The sequence below is a fragment of the Triturus cristatus genome, chromosome 5_2 (assembly GCF_964204655.1).
Source record: "Triturus cristatus chromosome 5_2, aTriCri1.1, whole genome shotgun sequence".
NCBI classification, from domain to species: domain Eukaryota; kingdom Metazoa; phylum Chordata; class Amphibia; order Caudata; family Salamandridae; genus Triturus; species Triturus cristatus.
The window spans coordinates 1,088,153,169-1,088,176,023 of NC_140588.1; the positions used below are offsets into that span (position 1 = coordinate 1,088,153,169).

General features: G+C 43.8%; 1 protein-coding gene across 5 annotated transcripts in view; it reads right to left on the bottom strand.

Moving 5' to 3' along the window:
* Positions 1–2,745: 2,745 nt before the first annotated feature.
* ZMYM3 (zinc finger MYM-type containing 3) overlaps positions 2,746–22,855 on the bottom strand; it is a 682,395-nt gene continuing 662,285 nt past the window's right edge. For all 5 annotated transcript variants that reach the window (XM_085608441.1, XM_085608444.1, XM_085608442.1 and 2 more), the window contains one exon: positions 2,746–7,298. In XM_085608441.1, coding sequence (XP_085464567.1) covers positions 7,100–7,298 — 199 coding nt within the window. In that variant the 3' untranslated portion in view covers positions 2,746–7,099. The remainder of the gene's footprint in view (positions 7,299–22,855) is intronic.

Sequence of the window (22,855 nt, forward strand, 5' to 3'; positions counted from 1 at the left end):
CATTAAGTCATGGAAACCACCAATGTCTTCCGGTGGTGAGTTTGCCGGTGATGGTACTGGCGAAAAAATGACATACTGATCCCACTCATCGACCCCAGGATCGTTTGGCATTAATTCTCCTTCCTCTGGCTGTTCCTCCGGTTCGCTTTCAGCAAAGTTATCCCTAATTGTTATTATTTTAGGGTTATGCACCGTTTGCACCTGGGGTGGAGGCTGAACCACTGGAGTCTGAACCATCTGCTGTGGTACGCTCGTGGTGTTCGCGGCAGGAGTATTGGCATCTGGGAAACGGCGGTAATAGTCATTAATCATAGGTCTTAAGTCGGAGACTAGGGAAATAGGCACAGATATTGCGTCTTCCCTGATATTATCCTCTTCCTCTTCATCATAATTGTAGGCTTGCTGGAATGATTCATACCTCTTGGAGCCTTGAACTGGCCGGTCTTTAAATGGCAGTTCTTCTTGAACTTCCTGAACGTCTTCTTCATCTTCGTCTGTCTCCTGGTTTTTAATGTGGAGTTGTGAGGGACTATAAGCTACTCCGTATGGGACTTTATCTTCTGACTCCTGTAAATCCAGCAGCTTAGTAGGAGGAAGTGGCGAGATCTTTGTCCATGCAGTAAAATCTGCTGTTTTCTTGTCCGTCGACTGTGGAAATCTCTTTATAGTAATGGATCTCGTCATTGGAGACTTGAAAGTCGTCGCCAGCGAAGTTTGCGCACACGTCGCCGACGGTGGCATCAATGGTGTCGTCGACGATGCAATCGTCGGTGTCGAGACTGAGGAAACCTTGGACTTCGTCGACGGGAGCGACGATGGAGCTTGTGTCTCTGAAGACTTTTTGAGGGGTGTATGAGGCAAAGACGATGAATCTTTGGTTTTTGCCTTTTGTATTTTTTGTTTCTTCACCTCAACTTTTTCCTCAGACAACTCCCTCTTGTGTTTGGAAGAGGAGTGTCCTTTAGATTCCTCATCAGACTCAGAGTCTGAGGCATTCTTTTTCTTCTGAAGCTATAATAAGCAAGCTTCTCTGTCTTTCAAGGTTTTTGCCGAGAAAGTGCGACAGTATTTGCACTCCTTGGGGACGTGCTTAGGGTAAAGGCAGTATAAACATTCTTTGTAGGGGTCCTCAGAGTATAATCTGGCCTTCCCACAAGATTTGCAAGATCTGAACAGCCTCTTCTTAGAGCCTTCAGACACGGTGAAGTAAGAGGAAAAACAGTACCTCAATCCAAAAACTGTAGAAAAGGTCAAAAGTTCACCAAGTAAACAAGAACTGAGCAGCGCTCAGGGAGACTCTTTCTCACACGACAGCGGTTGGAAATCTGAGGTATGGTGGCTCTGCTGGGGATTGTGATCTCAGGGCTGGCAGCTGATTGGTTGGTGTTTGGACCACATAATAATGGTGATATGCTACCAAACTATATACTTCCCTACGGGTTTTCTATGCAGTTTTTCTTTTACTGCTATGGTTATTCTTTTACTGTGAGACTCCCACCATGACGACGCGGAAGATACAAGCATGTGAATCTATGAAAGATTCAATACTGGAGAAGTTACAGATCTCGTGGAGGTCTCTGTGTGAACTTGTTGGTAATTGGGGCATAATTTAAAGGGGGTGTTTTCCATTTCCCCTATCTGCCTTCATTCTCCAACCATGTGGCTGGTACCGGCGTGGTACCCAGTAAGGAGAAAAAGAGAAGGATCCCCCTCTCTGTCATTTTCGCTCTCGCGGTATTTGGTGAATCGATCAATTTTCTTCAAAAAACGTGATGTTTTTGTAAAAGCTTTCGGAGCTCCTCTTTTGCTTTCAGACCCAACGGCGGAACATCCGGAGAACTGTCTGGCATCACACAGGAGATAGACATAACATCAAATGATGGTCAACAACACATAAAAAGGAAAACAAAAATTGGACAATTACGGACCAAACCACTAGATGGTGGAATAATGCACAGCATGTGAATCCAGAAAAGGACTCATGCTGCAAAACTAATGCTTCCTTCTCTCCAAGACAGTAGCAAGCGGAGGCACAGGGAAACCAGGAGCACAGAACAACTTGAGGAAAAGTTTTAAACATGGTTTGTAAGGACAATAGACCTACAAAAGCATCTGCTCTGTGATTATAGTAATATGAATGAACTAATCTTTAAGTTTACACTTTGTGTTTGAGGACTACATTCATTATAAGAGCAGCAGAGGCTGCTTTTCCTATAAGACTGAGTCCATTTCACCCTAAAAGGTGCAACGGGAAGCATGCTGGATACCATCCACCTTGCAATGGACCGCATTTAAGATGCCATGCCAGTGCTGCTGGACCAAAGGTCACAAAGTGCTGCTTTTATTTATAAATCTCCTTTGGTTTGTTAGTCAAAATATCTAAGAATACAATTAATGTCTAAAATTATGCACTGGTCTCTTTTGTGAGAGGCAGGACTGAAAGTAAATATTGGAAAACTGAAATCACAGATATGAAGAATATTCTCCACGCAGAACACACTGATAAAAGGAGAGAGTTAGAAAATCACTTCCAAAAAGGTAAGCACAGATGAAATTCTCCTTGAATGCCAAATGAGGGTCTTCGTCTAATGAACCATCTACTGACAATGGAGGCCTTATTGATATCAAAGCACAAACGGGTGAGCATCTTACTAAATATTGAAATAACACTTTACACAGCTGAAAATCTGTGAAATCAATCACAGGTCTCGAAGTCCACAAAGGAAGTCATGAATTTGTCAACAATGCCCCCAAAAAAAAAGAAATGTTTTATTTATAAACATGTTAAATTCAACTTCAGTGCCGGACAAAAGGAACTCTTGAAATATGAAGGAAAGGTCTTAGAGGAAAGCAGCTCTATACTCCTGCTTCAGAGTTCATTAACCATTCTCCACATCAGGAGCTTGAGGCACTCCACATCCAACTCAGCCATTAAACTTTAATCCGGGAGATCTTGGACATTCATCAAGAGTTCAAAGATGTGTTAAAAAAATGGCATTGACATGAAACGTGTATACCACCACTAACCTGGAACATTAGGTCTTCGAGAACCGTATATATTGGTTTAATAATTTAGGAGCATGGCAGTTTCTGCTTCAAGATATAAAGACTTAAAATTGGATGCCTATACAGTCAGTTACCAGAGACGTAAATACTCAATGTATGATATTTTGTGTGTTTGAATACTTTTAAGATACGTCAGCTGGATATAGTGTAGTACAGGAAGGTCCAAAATGGTGGACTTACCACAGAACAGGTGAAGATGAACCAGATACGATAACCTGAATTTGAAAGGAATAGTGCTGATTGTATCAACTATCCGAGGACCTAATTTCACAAGTGGAACAGTGAAACAAACCAATTGTGTCTGAAGTTCTGGATGATTCTGATTTTCAAAATGTATCTTTCTAGTTATGCATTTGTATTTTTAGAATTCCCCAAGTCTCTGGAATCAATCTTTCTACAATGAAAGAGAGGAGTTTTTACAGGTGGTTCTAGGGAAGATTTTGCCCCACTCCCAAGTTAGGTGGCATCCACAGCATACAGCCTGCTAATAAAAGTTTTGAAATTACTTTATTTGCTATGAGCAGTTTCCATATAGACACAGGGTTCAGTTGTATTAGCCATCTTTTAGCGCTAGGAGGAAGTGTTTGTAACTATGAATGTGGACAGAGGTGTGTGCCTGCAAGGTGGCTTGCACGAGCACAGGCTCCTGGACCACAGGGATGCAGGACACATGGTCCCGTACGGTATTTACAATTTTGTTTGTTTTTTGAAGTTTTTTTTTTCCCAAACAGCAGCTAAGTCAATTTACAGATTAAAAATGAAATAAAAACATTTTTTTTAAAAAAATAAAACCGGGAACCCAATCCATCTGTTGACCTAGGAGTGCCTCTGACTGGTGAGAAGAGGCATATATAAAGCAGGTAGACAGTGAAGGGCGTCTACTTCAGGTAAGGATGGAGACATGTGAGGAAGTCAACGAACAAGAGAAGTGATTTGACCCAACTGATGATAATGAAGACAGACAGAATATAAAATCTTCTGTGAGTGAATGGTAACTTGCAACTGAATGTTAAAACAGGAAAGTTCAAGACTGCCACCTGTGGACACAACAGGAGCTCAGACGTGGGGCAGAAAAACTGTGAGGTCAGGACAGGAAGCATGTGACAGGACAACAGCATGAAAGTGAAAAGAGTAAGAGGAAAACCAGGCTACACAGTCCCTCAAGTGAGTCAGTGTGAAGTGGCTAAGTGTATTCCTGGTGATGCAACTTCTAAGAATCCATATAGATGAAAGAGTGCGCCCACCCAGCCCAGTGCAGATTGTCACCAGAGGGATTCGGCAGTAAAGAAGCAGGTTCTTGTACCACCACCGATCCCTAGAATAGTTTACAGAAAAGGAGCTCCGTGGGTACAAGGATTTAACCGGCGTTCAATACAGATCACCAGGGGGGCATCAATACAACTCCTAAGCCAGGCAGGCCAGACTACGCTTCTAGCTCTGCTTAGATGTATACATCCAGGTCTTAATAAAGCACACAGGGTGTGAGTTAAAACCCCGCAGCCGACAGGTGAAAGGCAGGTCAAAGTATGACAACCAACCTTGGTAAAACGAACCAATCGCCTTTTATTAAAAAGCTAAAACTATTTTGAATGATTTAAAAACTTCAGAACTATTTCACACCCGTGCCTTTTCACTGTTCTGTTAACATTAAAAAAAAAAAAGACATTTTGGCCCAAGAGGCTCTGAAATTGGCAGTTTGTGTCAACTGTATGGTCAACATTATGTGCACGTCCCCAGGTTTCAAATGTGCACTACCAAGACTATTGTTACGCCACACGAGCCAGGCAGTTAGGGAGCCATTTTTGCAGAGTCTTGCAAGCAGTCCAAACTACCCCACCCCTCGCCAATCCAGTGACACGCAGAAAGTCCCTGTGGATTCCACAGGAAGCACAGGACGCTGCTGCACTGGTGTCCATTCCCACATTTAAATCTGGGCCAAGGATGTTTATGATATTGTTAGTACTGAGTGATCGAATGCAAACCTGATGGAACCCCGGAATATCTTGCTAAAAGGCCACACTCACCCAACATCCAGTACTGTGCAAAAAATTCCTCTGAAGATGTGGCCACGTTGTGATGGCTGTACTAGATGTCCTGTGTCATTCTCTCATAAAGCTATTCCCACTATGATGAATATCTTCGCTTTTATTCCTGGGGTAAAATACAAGCGGTGTTAAAAGCCTGCATTCTTTGAAATGATGCGTGGTGCCATGAAAATATATCTTTGGCTAAGGCTCTGCACAACGCTTCCCTGAACTTCAGAGGAAAGCTCTGCCCTGCAGCTCTGGCCCTTGCACTCTGTGTGTGGCCCTCATACCAGATTGTAGAGGGAGAAGTTCTCATACCACCCCTACAGCTCTCCAAGCCAGACTGATGGCTTCTTCCTTTCCAGCCGGGCTCAATGCACAATCATATCAAGTGCATTTACTACATCTCAATGAATCTCTAGCCTATTAGTCGCACTGGTAAGTTCCCCATCTCCCTTCCCAATACAACATGCACTGTGGAATACCTATCATTGGCTGCCTTACCAATTCAAAGGTTATTACAGAATAGGACGTGTGCAGGAGTCTCCTTTTTGAGTCTGCTCAGCTGTTTAATCAAGTCTGGTTCATTTGCCAGCAGAAACTTGTTTTTCTGTAAACGGCAAACCTTGGGAGGGAGTCTATATTGCTCAGACTCAAAAAGACCCCTCAGGATCATAGTTTGCATGGATGGTAGTGTCTAATGCAGAGCCGTGAACAAGGGATAGAGAGAAGGTAAAAGTGGTCTGTGGTGATGCAGGCGGAGAGGAAAGAAAAGCCTTGGTCAGATGAGGTAAGAGCATTACCTTGAAGTGCTGTATTCGAGGAACCAGTGGATGCAAATCAGTTAGGGGGAAATCTCGCTAGATATTTGGAAGTGACAAATCACCACATTGACGAATGTGATGGACTTTCCTTTTCCCTACAAAGAACGGACAACTCGCAAGAGAATGAACAACCAAGGGATAATCACTTTGACCTGCGAGTAGGGAAAGCATCCCTGCCATGAACCCCCTCATTCACAAATCCGTGGTTCTGGCAGTCCTTCAGCTTGGCAGATTTCCAGAAGCTGGCTGGGAAACGTGACATTGTTGTGGGGAAAATGCCAGGAAGTAATAGATCTATATGTGCAGCTCCATGAACCAGCAGGGAGGGTCACTTTAACACTTATATGGGGGTATGGTGTAAGGATCCTTCTATGTTTAAGATGCTGCACAGTGTACAGTCACTAGTGAGCACAAGTCAGGTAATTCTACTGGGGGTGGGGTTTGAAGGGGAATACTTCTGCGGCGCTCAAACAGCACAGTAGCTTGAAAAGCACTGCCTTGTCCACCGACAGTATGGACACGCATTCAACTCACTGGATCTGGGGGTGGGCACCAAGGCAACAGGAATAGATACATGTGCCAGTAGGAGAAAGGAATAGAGATTTAGGTCTGCGACTAGGTATACATAGATGGTAAGAGGAGGCCATCTGAGGAGTGGGCAACACAAGACCCTAGCTCCAAGGACCTCAGCTAATGTTACATCTAGCTCCAGACACTGCTTGTTCATGACTAAGCCCTGCCATCAGCCCCTTCATTTCAAGATTACCCTTGGACCTGTCAGGCGTACACAACCTGTTGAAAATGAATGTTCCAAGAACATGCTCAGATTGATGGAAAGAAGAGGTTGTGGCTAAAAAAGGTGATGTCTTTGAAAGGGTAGAGCAAAACGCGACTTGGGGTGTTGGGACTGGAAAAGGAAATTTGAAACATCTGTCCCATCCAGATTACAGCTCCCACGGCCTCTGCTATCAAGAAAGGCTGAGCTGGCTTTCAGTGGTTCGCAGGCACCTCATTCCTTGTGCCCCATATAACCTCTCCCAAAGAGCCCTTCTCACTGGGGAGGACGGGGCCAGTCAATCAGAGGTTTCTGATATGCCGATGGGAGAGGAAACGGGTGGCTCTCCAAGCTACGCTTGGTATTGTTCTCCAATTTCACCTCTCGGCACAACCATTTTCAGCAGTTCAGTCCATGTCGTCATCCAGGATGCCGGCCCGTTGGTGCTCCTCATAGATCTCTCTCACCGCTAGGATCCGGTTCAACATGTGCTCCAGCATCCCTTTTTCCATAGGGACCACGGAGTACCAGAGCGGCGACTCTGCCACACAAGAGCGCTCCGGCTGCTGATAAAAAACATCACTTCGGTTCTTCAGAACTTCTGGGCTGCAGACAGAGCAAAAAACATGGGATGAGTTAACATTTCAAAGAGAACTTAAGTAGCCTCCTCTATAATTCCACCATAGACATGAAGGTGTAGAATCAGAAAAGTTACTTTATTCATAAAGGCAGATCACATCCAACCGCCGCACAGCTCTCCCTGGATTACTGTCACCCTCTCACATTCCAACTCCTGATATGACATAGCCAGTGACATAGACAGCGTTCCATGCTCAGCTTGCATATGAAATGCATAGCATTCTAACTCTGAGACCGCTATCACACACCTCCCATCCTTAATAAAACAAACAAGTAATTAAAAGAATGTACATGAAGCCCAAATTACTAGATTGTTAAACAACCTTACAAATATATATATAATATCATACATACATTTCTAAATAACCGATTCCCTGGTTATGACAAGTCTTACAATTATAAACAGACATTAAACAGTCTTCTAAATAAACAGGATTTTTTACAACTCTGAGATTTCTTCATAACCATACTCTAATGATATTTTTTTGCCACACCTCCCACCTCATTATCAGAAGAATCCAATTTTCCTTTGTACAACATAACTCTGTTGAGGTTCCATATTCGATGGTCCTGGGTTTTGACAGCATTGTTAAATGACTTTATCACCTGTACTGGCTTAGAGAATTTGGGATATTCACCACTCCTTCCGGGGTGGTCAATCGCAACAAAGTCTCCCAGCACAACCTCTGTTTTCTTTACTGCCTTTCTTGAAACATTTTTTTCCTTTCAATGGTTTTCTATACTTCCCTTTCACTCCACCCATTCTCAATGCTACCTTTGCCCAATCCAAACTCGTAGTTGTTAACCCAAGGGGGTTATATCGAGGCGTTATAGTTTAAGTTCCTCAAAACTGTTTAAACTGAGTTTTTCCTGATGTGCTAGGAGGTGTGAACCTCGGCATTTCAAATCTTTTTCTCACCTCCTCCTTCCAATTCAATGAATTAGACTTTGCTAACATGATCTGTGAGAAAGTGGGTTTCTGTTGCAGTAAGCCCCACCCCCACCTTTTTTTTGTTGCCAGACTACTGATGCTCTTTGACTTGATGTGCTCTGGGGCCCTGCCAATCAGGACCCCAGGGCCTGTGTTCTTTCCCCAAAACAAAACCCCATTGGCAACTCTGGCCATAGGTAGGTCCCTGGTAAATGTTACCCCATGTACCCAGGGCACTGTTACCAGAGAAGGCTCTTAAGGGCTGCAGCACCAATTGTGGCGACCTTAGGGGCCCTGTACCTTTTCACAAACACACTGCCTTGCAGGCTGCGTGTCTTGGTAAAGATTACAAAAAAAAAAAAAATGAGTCGACATGGCACACAACCCTGTGTGCCATGCCCACACACCACTGCCCTGGCATACATCAGTCACTCCTCTAGCTGGGTGCCCTATGTCAGTGGTGAGGGTACAGGTGCATGAGCCCTGTACCCCTACAGTGCCCAGGTCCATTCCAGGGCCCTATAAGTGCAGTGCTGCCATTAAGAGTATATGGTGCTAGGAGGTTGTCATTACGAACTCCACAGAACCATTATGGCTACACTGAAGACAGGAAAGTTTGGTATCAAACTTCTCAGCACATTAAACCCACACTGATGCCAGTGTGGGATTTAATGTAAAATGCACCACAGAGGGCATCTTAGAGATGCCCCCTAAAAAACGACCAACTTCCAGTGACCTGACTGAGTGGCTGCGTAGGCTGCCACCATCAGACATGTTTCTGGACCCCTGGGTCGAGAGCCTGCTGCTCGCAGGGGGCCTGAAACAATGCACATCCTGGGACGAGGTGCCAAGCCTCCTCCCCCAGGATGGGCAGGGTTCACGAAGGAGAAACTTCAAAGGCATGCCGCCTTTGTGACCCTCTCCAGACCGTTTGCTGCTTTCAGCAACTGGTCCCCACTGGTTCTACCCCCCACAATGGGCGGGAGAACCGGCGGGAAAAACAAGTGAGGAAGGGAAGTGTGCCCACCTCTGCCAACTTCACCCCATAGGTGGGGGAGGCGAGGTGAAGCACAACCTCGAGTCCCCGCCATCTTGAGGATGGGGGGACCCAGCTTAGCAGGGACAGGCTCCTGCCCCTCCCCCTCCCCCATAGAAGAGTAGCAGAATAGGGGTTGTACCCACCCCAGGGGAGGGACCCATTGGTCCCTGCCTTTACCTACCTGTAACACCCCTAAATTTAGTATTTAGGGGCACCCTGAACCTTCCTTCCTCAGATCCAGCAACCACAAGAAAAGGACGAGAAGCCGTGCAGAGCTAACAAGAGGTCGACGCCCACTGACTTGGCCCCAGCCCTACAGGCCTGTCTCCCCTCGAACCTGCTCCTGCGAAACCCCGGCATGTCCAGTGGCCAGCAACCTCAAAAACCCTGGAGGACCTGCCTGCATTCCCTTTCCAAGCTGTTTCTCCCATGAACACCGGATGCCAGAAACCGTGAATCCAGCACACTCTGCACCTGCCGAGCCCGGCCCGTGTCTGAGTGAACAAACACCACGAGGAGGTTCCCCCCGGCGATCCTGACTCAAGATCCGGCGACCCCTGACCTACCTCAAGCCTCCAGACGACACCTGCAGCGTCAATCCAGAGGACCTCACCTACCACGACCAGAGCTGGTATAATTCGGCGTCCAAAGGCACCCCATCACCCCACGCCCTTGTGTGCCCAACCCAGCGGTGCCCATCCCTCTACATCCCAACGTACCCGAAGTGGTGGTCACTCCTGGAAGATCCTCGTCTCCGAGCCTGCAGTGTTTCTTTGTCCCGGAGAATCCCCATTGAAATCAACAGGGCACCCGACCTCAAGACAGCACCCTGCACCTGGCTGCCTAGCGCCGCTGAGGGTGCCCCTTTTGTGCTAACTTGGTCCCCAACTTGCCCTGAGCTTAACCTTAGGAGTTTTGCTCCCACAACCCTGTAGCCTGCTTGCCAGCCGCCACCAACCGGACCCCCCTATCCTCCATAGGATAACATTGGGTCTAAACACTGCACCCGGCAGCCCGAGTGCCGCTGAGGGTGCAACAACAGTGCATCACTGACCCTGGGAGACCCCTGAGGCTAACCCCAGAACCCTAACTCAAAAGACCGATTACTTGCCTTGAAACCGATAACTCATTTTTCATCATAGGATAACACTGACACTTTTTCTCCCAAAAAGTTTCTAAGTGCCGACTTTTGAAAACAAAGAGTATTCCTTAAAAATTGCACAAATAACCTAACCGAATTTATTCAACTGTTTGCAGGAAAGGTCACAGTGCTGAACCCAGGTGTCCAGCACTGAGTAAGAAAAGTAACTTAGCTGTGAATTGACTTTCCTTCCATAGGATAACATTGGGGTTCTTAGTGAAAATGTTTCTAAGTGTCAACTTTTGAAATACAAGGATATCATTTAAAAATCGTACAAACTACAAAAACGTAATTACTTACCTGTTTTAAGTAGATGTCCCAGTGCTGAATCTAGGACTCCAGCATTGGATTACAAAAGTAACGCAAAAGTAACTTACCTGCAAAGTGAACTTCCTCCCATTGGATAGCATTGGTGATTCTATGTGAAAAAGTTTCCAACTGTCAACTTTTGAAATGCAATAATATTCTTTAAAAATCGTACCTCTAACTAAAACGCATTTACTCACCTGTTTTCAGGAAATGTCCCAGGGCTGAATATAGGTTCCAACCCTGTTTTAGCAAACGTAATCTGAAAAGTAATTAACTGCATTTTTCTTAAAAAGCCCATTCATTTGAATGTACTATACCTGCAATGTGTTGCAAACTGCTGACTTGAAACTGTAACCAAAAACAGTACAAGTCATACTGCAATTTTGAACTTTGTTCATACAAGTAATTTACTACTGCAAAGTATTTATATGCTTACCTGTACCAGGCTTGCTTGGTTCTAGAAATAAAACACCAGTATATTTTTTATACAAAAACAATTGGCCTAGAGTTCAGTTCTTGAGTGTGTGAATTCATTTGCTGACCGAGTGTGTACACCAAATGCTTTACACTGTCCTCCGATACTGCCTTACTGCTCGACCAAGCTACCACTTTAGAGAGTAAGGTTCTATCTAACTTTAGCCTCTGCCAAACCTCTGGAGACCCTTGGACTCTATACACACTGTACCTCACTTTGGTGCAGTATATATACAGCCCGTTTTACATGATCCTTTCCTCAAGTACCTTATTCAACCTTTCCACCATGCCATTCGTATCTGTGCGATATAGTGCTAATGTTTGTGCTTTATTCCTCTATTCTCAAGAAACTCCCCCATTTCTTTAGAAACCAGAAAGTTGTCCACGAGTATTGTGTCATAATATCCTTCCCAAGCCATGAGTTCCCTAAGAAATGTGGTTACTGGTCTAGTCATATCACACTTGTCAAACATATTTCTGGACACCTTGAAAAGTTATCGATCACCACAATTACATCTGTTTTTTATCCATCCCCATCAATTGGACCCAAAATATCAAGAGCAATTTTTCTTCTATGGACTCATTGGACGTTCCTGGACTACCATGGGTTGTATCCTTGTCTTCTTTGACTTCTCACTACGCTCACATGGTGCGCAGTCTCATACAACCCTTTCAACCTCGATGTCCATCTCTAGCCACCAATATGATTAATGTAACCTTTCCTTTGTTTTTGCTATACCTGGATGAGACTCATGAGCTAAAGCGATTAACTCCTGTCTAAGACTGTACGGTGGTATATGCCTAGTTTCCCTAAACAGGAGATCCTTGCATGAGCTTAATTCATCCTTTACTTCCCAATACACCTTACAACCTTCAGACCCTTCTTTTTGTTACACCACCCTTTGCGTACCAAGAGAATCACTTCACACAGTATCATGTCAGAGTTCACCTCCTCACGACACATCTCTCCTCTGCAGTAGTATTGCATTCTATCTCGCACACAAATTCCGTTACCCCAATCAGATTGTTCATCCTCATCTGTATTGTTATGTTCATCAGGAACCAACCTAGAAAGTATGTCAGCTACACCATTTTCTATTCCTGGAATGTACTTCACTTAAAAATTGTACTCTTGCAAAGCGATTATCCACTTTGTAATCCCTCCTGACACCAAGTCTATCTCCTTTTTCTTAAAAATTTCACAAAGGGGCTTGTGGTCAGTCCTTATTTCAGAGTTGGTACCCCATAAAAACGTCAGTTTTCACTGCCCATACACGGCAAGGCCTTCTCTCTCTCAATAACAGTGTATCTAGACTTAGGATCTTTCAACCCTTGGGCGATAAAACAGTGTTCATGCCATCTTGCCCATTCTGCTGCAATACAGCCCTCAATCCTTTAAGACTGGCGTCAGTTGTAATCGCAGATATCTTTTTGGGGTCAACATTTTCAAGTTTAGGGGTTGCAGTAAGTTATTTCTTTAAGAACAAGAATTCGCTCTAACAAACACCATACCATACAAACTCAAACCCTTTCCTCAGGAGACGTGTCATATTAACACTTAGCTCAGTAAAATGTTTGACAAACTTACTGTAGTATTCCGCCATACCCAAAAAAGTCAACTCCTCTCGAGATGAGGGCGAACTCATGCGGAGGATAGTATCAACCAAAACAAATTTGAGTAGGATTCCCTCTCCAGTGATCATATGCCCTAAAAAGTTAATAGTTTTAGTACCAAACCTACATTTTTCAGGTTTTGTGTGATTACAGTTACTTAACCTCTCCAAAACTTTTCCAAGCTGAATATTGTGCTCCTCAATGTCCCTACCAAATACCAGGATGTCATCTTGATATACACAAACTCCTACAGCTCCTGTTAACACCTTTTACATGACACGCTGAACCACCGATGTCGTGGAAACGAATCCAAATGGAAGCCTAACAAATCTAAATGTTCCGAAAGGTGTTACAAAATGAGGATTTTCAACTCGATCTGATAGGCCGAGGTGAGATCTATCGTACTAAATACTTTTGCCCCACCAAGCAACAAAAACAGCTTCGTAATGTTTGAAAGGTGATATCTGTCTACAATAACACTCTTATTCGGATGTCTCAAATCTACACACAGATGTAGACTTCCATTTGATTTCCTAGCTGCCACCAATGGTGCAGGCCATTCAGTAACCTCAACTTCTATTATCTAATTATACTTCAGTTTCATAATCTCCTGTTGCATCTCTTCTCTAATAGCTATAAGTACATTCCTTACTTTACAACACACTGGCTGTGCACCTGGAACCAAGCGTATCACGTTTATAATTTTCCTAACAAATTAGCTCCTTCCTGAAAACATCAGGATTTTTTTTAACTTCTTCTAAAACTTTACATCAGACAATGCATCAACACAACATAAATTAACCTTTTCAATTAGACGAATTGGTGGATCATAGTGGGGATCTAATATCACACCCAGGTCACCTTGATTTACCCAACTTATGATGCTGTCCCCTTTTTTTGGCACACATGTTTTCCCAGACACCAAACGTTGCTAGTATTCAATCGAACCCACTAAGTAACCATTTAAGTTTATGGGCTCACCCCCATAAACACAGGGCTTGATTTCTGATTTAAATAGAGTGGCTTTTCTTCCAGTTTGCGGCGAAAGAACTTATAAGAGATTATGGTGATATTCACCCCCGAGTCAAACACCTTAGTTGCCTCCCCTTCAACTAAGATGGTGTCAACAGGGCTAGCTCTAACTTTGCCCTACCTGTAAGAATATTTGTACACACTCAAAATCAGTACTGTCACTCTCCCGATCATTATCCAAAACAACCATCCTGACACTTGGTTTGAAGTATTTAATCTTAAACACCACAGCTAAGTTCCCTTTTTCTTGCATTTAACAAATGTGGTTTTCAAAGCAGGACACATTTGATCATTGGTCAGATGACCATCTTTAACATCTGTGTGCTGTAACTTAACTTTTCAAGCATCCATCTTCATTTCTAACACATTTTTTTTATTTTTCCTTTACAACATGCACACTCTGATCTTTTTCCTTCTCTTTCTTAATCAGTTCAACACATTTCATGGAATGTTCTATCTTTTTAGAAACCAGTAAGACTTCCTCCAGTGTAGGTTCTTCTCTCAACCATAATGCCTCCCTCACTTTTTCAATATAGCATCCCAACATGAACTGATCAGGTATGCATTCATCTAATATAACCCAGAAAATTTTACACGAGGATACAAGTCTCCTTAACTCAGTTACATAACCTTCCACAGACTCCCCTCCTTTTGTACCCTTCTAGCAAAAAGTTACCTCTCTAAGATGGTGCTCACTTTTGGTCGAAACTGTTTATCCAATTTCCTAATACAAATCTCATACTCATTCAAATCATTTGATTCAACAGGATTCCCCAGAAGATGATCAAAAATGTCCTAGACAATGAAGAGATGTTTTCTTTTCCACATTTAGGGATGTTCCACACACCTTAGCATATCTATCAAATACTTCCACTTCTGCTACTTCATGGGTGGCATTCCTGGACTACAAAGAAAGGTGTTGCAGTACTATTCTGCCTGACTGTTGAAATTTGACTAAAACAATACAATATCACACCCAGTAAAGGTTGACCAAGACGCAAATTAGATAACTAAACAGCACTGTCATACAATGCACCATAAATAAATTGCATTAATAACACAGAATTTAAATAAACACACACTTCAGAGAAAGGACATGGATCAACAGAGATTTGAATCCTTAGTAAGAGCTTTACATTACAGTGAGTGTGTCCCTGAAGGACCTAACTAACACAGCTTTGGGTTCCAACTGTGTCACTGCACTGTCAATAACTCAGTAAAAACACACTTTCTAGTCGTGTAACTGTACCAAAATAACAGAATTAGGTTTCCTTGGTAGAAGTGCATATTCCACTGTATAAAGAACGACGGCAACATGCTTCAATAATGCAAATGTACATTTACTGCAACTAATGTCGGGGCTTTAGTGATTTGCATGCAGGAACGCACAAATTATTTAAGTGTTTGTGTCACTGCGCTAAAAGGATGCAAGTGTGCGTTTCACTGCAATATCAACGTCAGACTACAGCTATATGTATGCAGGCACTCAATTGAGGTAAGTGTGCGTGACACTGCAATATTAAGATCAGCACTCTAGCTGCACATACAGGCACACTCCAATAGCATAAGTGTGTGCAACACTAACCGTAAGGTCAGCATTTTAGCGATTTCCAAGCAGAGCATTGCATGCACGGTGAAATACGTAGGCATCTCCCTGTCGTACAACCTCCACTGATTGCGCGTATCCTGAAGGAAAGGAACCGATATGTATCACAAAAAGAGCAACGGGAGACAGGAGCATGCCTCAGTGACTGGTTAGATACACACGGATAGCGTAATTAGAGATGGAGAAAGTGAAACAGTATCAAAGATACGCCTCAGAAAATGGGTGAGGCGGGCACAAGCAAGCTTAAGTCTCAGCGTTTGCCTCAGAGGTAAAGGGAGTCACAGACAATCCTCAATGAACAGAGTAGGCACACGTGCATGCATGTATGTAGGTAACCCGGATGCAATGCACGATGTGCACAAAATTGCTTAGTCTCAGAGTTCGACTCTGTGGTCACGAGAGTCACAGACGTGCCTCACTGTACAGAGAGGACACGTGCACTTGCGCATGTAGGTAACCCATATGGAACACGCGAGAAAGCAGTTGGCTCCTCGAGTATAACCCGGTGCTCCTCTTTTAGAAAAGTAAATATATCCATGAAGCAAACCGCACTAATCTCACCACAATAAACGGGGAGAATCTTTAGATCCTCTGCAGTTGAAGGGCCAAGTCCTGATCATACAATATTTCAGAAATGCTCTTAAGGTGCGTTGAGATCTTACTCATCCTGCCGATTACGCCAGCGTAGCACTCCTCAATAATTCCACGATAGACATGAAAGGGCAGAATTAGCAAAGTTACTTTATTCACAAAGGAAGATCTCATCGATCCACCTCACAGTTCTCCCTGGGCAACTGTCACCCTTTCACATTACATCTCCTGATCTGACATAGCCAGTGACATACATCCGTTCCATGCTCAACTGGCAGATGAAATGCACAGCGTTCTAACACCGAGACAGCCACCCAGCTACCACAACATATCAAAGAATTCATTAAAAAACCAGGCCAACACAAATAATTACAAGCTGAGGTACAAGTCCATTACAAAAAAGACTAACTAAAAAAAGGTATTGTCAGCTAGCAGTGCGATACAGGTTGTAATCACCACCAGCCCTCCACCAGGGGCAGGCGGGCCAAGCCCTGGAACCTATTTACAACAATGGAAGACAAAGGTGGCAATCACAACATGCCTCCCACTCAAGTGAGATGCTTTGTCAGAGCCCTGAACACCAACTGCTCACAAATACATTAAAGTCCACTTCCAACTATACCAGCGAGTGAAAGCTGCTTCAATGATCTTTCCTATTCCACAGCAAGCAGGCATATAGAACTGTGTGGATGTTGGTTTATCCAATATGTTCTGTTTGGATGTCAGTGTGTGACATATTGCAGGAAGTGCTGCTGAGAGCACATTAATGGCAAACTATGTGGCTTTGCTGTGCTGGATGTAATGTATTGTACTGCGGCATTTGTGTAGTGCTTCAAACCTCGGGTGAGGTCACCAAGCACTATGATTTTCAGCTTCCTGGAAGCCCTTTGAGTGTACGGTTGGAAGCATATTGAATGAACAATGTCCTCAAAGGGAGGAGCAGGTTGAGGTGTGTACGGAACACAGATATGCTTCAAACATAATACAGCACAGGTCATTGCAAATAAGTGTGAGATGCTCGAGTGTGTCAGGATAGACTCATGTATGGTTATATTTCAACATACATAGTTCATCATCTTCCTCTTGTGATTGCCTAGATGTGAAGAGCCAGGTTTTTAGTTCTCTTCGGAGCTCAAGATGGTAGGTCAGTTCTTATTTGTACAGGAATAGATTTCTACATCTAGGAAGTGATGTGGAAAGAGTTTCTGCTATTTAGTGACTTTTTGATTGGTGGGGCGCAGTGATCAGAACAGTGAACCACGCCGGGAACGTAGTGGTTTTGTTCAGCAAAAGGTGCAGAATTTTTGCTTATGGAAGAACGGTCTAGTGTCACTCAATGCCTGATAAGTGAAGACAAAGGCAGTCAGTATCTAGTGAGATGAGATTGTGCATTGTTCGGTTGAGCACTTGTCGTGCCAGGGTAGCTTGAACTGCGTGCGGAAAACCTTAGAAATTCACTGATAAAAACGAAAGTTAGTTAGGTGAAAATGCCAGTTAAAACATACCATTTTAAACAAACAAAACCACTGAAACTCTCAAGCTAACTCAAGTAACTAAGTCAAGTTTTAAAGTAACTATAACTCAGGACCCCGTCATGCACAGAGATGTCATCAAAAATGTCATTTCAGATGTTACAGTGATGTTATCAATGTCGTCAATGAACATGTCATGAGTGATGCAATATGGGCGATTAACAGGTGGTGCATAGGGGGGGCATGAGTAATTTTACTGTAAGGCATGTGTTATAGTTACTTGACAACTATAACATGTGAATTTCAGAGGTTTTGTTTGTTTAAAACTAAGTTTTAACTGACATTTTCACCTAAGTATAAAGTCCCTTTAACCTTTGTTTTTTTCAGTGTTTTTCTTTAAATTTAAAGTAAAATATACTTACAATTCCTAACAATAATGTCGCTTTAACCTCTGATTTCGTCAGTTAATTTCTTTGTTTATTTTTAACGTAACGTAAGATGTCCATCGCCAGTGCAAGTTTGGGAGAAGGGACTGGCCTGTGGCCGGGCCCTTATACCAAGCCCCCGATGGCACCCAACCGCCGCTGCACACAGCCTTTGCAAATGTGAAGAATAGGGCTGGGAGGCGGGCCTGGCCTGGACTGTGTCTAGGCCCCTATGTTCAGGCCCCAGTTGGCACTCAACCACCGCTGCACACAGCCTTTGGAAATGTGCAGCATCAAGCTGGGCGGAGGCATGGGCCTGTGAACAGGCTCTAAGGCCTCACATCCAGCATGAGTGATTCATCTTCACAATTATTATTCAAATCTATATTAACACTTACGTACCAGTAAGAAAAATTAATATATTTGAATCTTGATGGGGAATTCCCTGTCCTAGCCTTAAGTATTTCCCACGGTATTAACCCCTGTGCTGCAAATATGTCCCCCTCAGGTAACTAACCCTGCCCTTCTCAAAGAAAGACTTAATCCATCCAACAAGCATTCTGAGGTACCAGGGGAGTCCCAAATTGGCAAAAATTCTGACTTTAGCCTATACCCAAAATCTTCCTAACCCAAATAATAAGCACAGCCCTTAAAACTTGTACTCAGACTATTAACATATTTCGGAGCACCAAACGTATAAAGAAACCCAATGGCTCCCCATTTTGCAGACATTTCTGACAACATTCTCCTCCAAGAAGAGCTATTCGGAGTCCCAAGAAGCATTCAACAATTTTTAAATTGAAAGGCCAAACAATACAAATTCAGAGCCGGAAGTGCCAGGCCACCTTTCTTTAGCCTTCGTCTTAATTTCTTCCAAGAAAGCCTGGCCCCACCAGAGCTCCAAATAAAACTTGTGATCTTCCCCTGCCTCATGCCTCTACCAATTGCAAAGGTTTTTGTCAATGACCCATTGAATAGAATAGGGCAGACATATTCGTGTCATCTCTGGAGAGTCGAGACGAAACGAGGGCTAAAACCGAATACTGCCAAGGCCTCCCATAGAAAGGCCCAACATACTCTGTCAAACGCCTTAGCCGCATCGACTGTAGCAACTGCCAAAGGAATAGCGCATGCCATGACTAAGTCAATGGACGCAATTAATTGTTGAGTAAGCTCATGAATCTGACACTTTGGAATAAGGCCCTTTTGATCTGGATGAATTAGTTGCGGGGCTAATTTGGCCAATCTACTGGCCAATATACTTGTAAAGACCTTATAATCTGCATTTAATAATGACATTGGCTGATATCAATCTGCCTATCTAGAGTCCTTGGGAGGTTTTTAAAATCTGGACTAATGTGGCTCCCCTCCATGAATCTGGGAGTTTTCCAAGTTGATGGAGTTGAACAATTTACCCCAGATAAGCACGACCTCCTCCCTCAAAAAGATAAAGCTCAGTGGAACGGCATCTGGGCATGCTGCCTTCCCAACCTTAACATGTTTCAAATGGTCCGCAATTTCAGCCTCTGTGATCTGTGCCACTCTTCCTGCCTCCACTAGCCCAGAGAGGTCACTTTCCTGTATCCATTCCCTAAGCCCCTCAAGATCTGAATAAACCTCTGTGGACGGCGTTGAAAGGGGGAGAGCAGATGCTCCTGCATGTCTCCTGCCCCTTTAGAGAAATCCGCCTGGGGATGATTGATCAGCTCCTTGATCTTATTCCTGGTCCTTTCTGTTCTCGCCTTCCATGCCAAAAGTGATCCTGATCATTCCCCATATTCTCTGGCACCTAGCCTGCCATCTTTCCCTACACTTCGTCTCAAGCTTAATTTTAAACTTCAGCTGTGCCTCTTCCAGACGCTTCCTCTTTGTTTTTTACCCTGAGCTACTGTTGTCTGCAAATTAGCTTACAAAACTGCAATTTCTTACTCCAGGGGGGTAAACCCAATTCTCTCGATTTTATTCCGAAAATTAGCTTGACTTCACAAGACACCCCTAAAACATGCCTTAAAGGTATCCCACACTATAGCAGGGGAAGCAGATCCCATATTATTGATGAAGAAATCATCACTAGCGCTTTTCAGGGCCACAGGGATATCTGCATTCAAGAGGAGGGCGCGGCTGACGGTCCACCTTGAGTTCTGGACACCTCCGGGACATTGGATAAGCATAGCTACGTCTGAATGATCAGATATGTGACCTGGGAGTAGGTTAACCTCTAATCTCTCAGCTAAAAAACCATCTATAAAGAAATAATCAAGCCTTGAAAAATGACCATATTTCTTACTATAAAATATGTACTCCCTTGCAGAGCTCATTTGATGTCTCCAGGCATCCACCCATCCAAAGGCCTGCATCATTCTTCTTAAACCCTGTCTGGTTATTAATACAGTCCCTTTTGGTAGATCTATCCAGATAAATATCCAGTACGGTATAAAAATCTTCCCCAAGAACCACCGGGAGATTGGACAATAAAAACCTGCACATGTAAATTCAAATCCTGCACATCATAAATCCGCCAAAACCAAGCAGAATTGTCCATTTTTTAGGTCAAAACCTCCACTCCTACCCCTCTCTTAAGAAGGATAGCAACCCCTCACAACAAACATCTTGATATGAGACTATATAATTCTCGATCCACCTAAACCTAGAGAAAAGGACTCTACTCTTGGTTGCTTTCAGATGGGTTTCCTGTAAATTCATAACATGAGCGGTACTCCCCTCACAGTACCTAAACTCCAGTCTCTTCCTCCCCTTTGTCCGGAGACCACCGACGTTCCAGGTAAAAAATCGTATCTCTTTGCCTAGCCCCATATATTTTCTAACCCTCTCCACTTCAGCTTCCCTATGCCATAGTTAATGTCAACAGTTCTAAATCCTGTAGCTGGGCGAATGAGGACTTTTTTTCTTTTCATCGCACTGCTCCCCACCCAGTGCCCCTTCCCAGATCCCACGCTAAGTAACCTTTCCATTGCTGATTATGAATGCCCTAGAGCAGTGGTTCCCAAACTTTTTCAACCCGTGGCTGCCTTGACATATGGGCTGTTGGCTGCAGCTCCCCATTATGTTATTTGTGTGTGGTGGGTGCGGTGATAAAGTCCGGCCTCTGGAGTACTTTAATTTTTCTCTCTGAAAATTATTGGGGGGACGGTATTATAATCATAGAGGTTATCCCTGGTATACTATGTCAGTAAAACCGAATGACCCACAGTGCAAAGAGATGTCAAAGTCAGAAACGGCTGCTGTTAAATATGACAAAGGTCTTCCAGATCAAGGGCAGGAAATTGATTTTACTTTAAATATCACTAGAATATATTTCAAAGTAGCTTTACTGCCAATCGGCAGGGTTTCAAAACATGCTGTGCTTTTGCATAGGTATATGTAAAATAAATAATTGATGGACGGAATGCTGGACAAGACAAACCTTCACCTCCAGTCACAAGGATCTGGGTTAAACCCATCATTCTTTTACTCATCACACCACCCCAGTTTTGACCCAGCCATATGCAAATCAGTCTTGACCCTGTTCCTTGTGGGAACAGTGCAGCCCAAACTGCCAAGCCAGGTGCTCCCTGGACCGGAAACGAGCATCCTGGGACCGGTTTCAGGGCATCACCCTGCATCAGCCAGGCTAGCTTGAATCCAATGGTGTTGTGAGCACAGGACCCACATCTGGGCATACCCTTCACACTTAGGGCGACATATACAACATAAATAATTGCCCATCAATTGTTTTTGCATTTGTCACCCAGAATGGGTCTGGTATGCCCAGACGTGGGTCCCGTGCTCTCCATGCCACTGGAGTCAAGCTATCCTGACTGATGATGGGTGAAACCCCGTAACCAGTCCTAGGATGCTTGTTTCCAGTTTAGGAAGGACGTGGCCTGTCAGTTTGGGCTGGACTGTTCCCATTGGGCACAGGATCAAGACCGATTTGCATATGGCTGGGTCCAAACCGGAATGGCAAGGTGAGCAAAAAAAAAAACGATGGATTTAGGCCCAGATCTCTGTACTGGGGTGAATGTATGACATTGTTCTGCATTCTGTCCATCAATTGTTGGTTTTGCATTTGCATAGGGACGGCATGGAAAAACAGGCTAAGTGTAGAGAAAGATGTGGTAGACTGGTTATGTACATACAGTGCATAATGAGACAAAGAGACTAATTCAAAGTTAGTAAAAAAGTGGTTGAAGAAAAAGGTGGGAAAGGATGTAAAAAATGAAGAATACGTGAGTGGATTGTGAAAGATGATTGGGTAGAGGTGAAATCAGGATGATTAGGGCAAGGATCATCCTAGTTGAAGGACCTTATAAAATAGTAGGGATTTGTAATGCTAGAGGCACTCTTGTGGTCAGACACCACGTGATGACCTTTGACTACCATCATTTTAATTGACTTTGGTGTGTTATTTTATCCTAGTCTGAATATACGAGGAGAGAGGGATATAGGGAATATGCTACTTACCAGTATGCATCTGTTCTTGGCATGTAGAGCTGCAGATCTACACACTTTTGCATAGATCGTCATCTGGTGTTGGGCCCGGATGTTTGCAGTTTGTTATTCCTCTTGGAAAGTCTTTGGAAGTCACAAGGTTGGTGACTCCTCCTTTGGATCGTATTGCGCATGGGCTTCGGCTCCATCCTCAGATTGTTTTTCGCCAACAGGGAAAGATGGAGCATAGTAATAACAGTGAAGAAACCCATGTGTGTTATATCTAAATAAGATAAACTGTAACAGATACAGGTAGCCGGGGAGGCGGGTGTAGATCTGCAGCTCTACATGCCAAGAACAGATGCATACTGGTAAGTAGCATATTCCGTTCGAGGCATATGAGCTGCAGATTACACACTTTTGCATAGACTATATAGCAGTTCCCAACCTTAGCAGCGA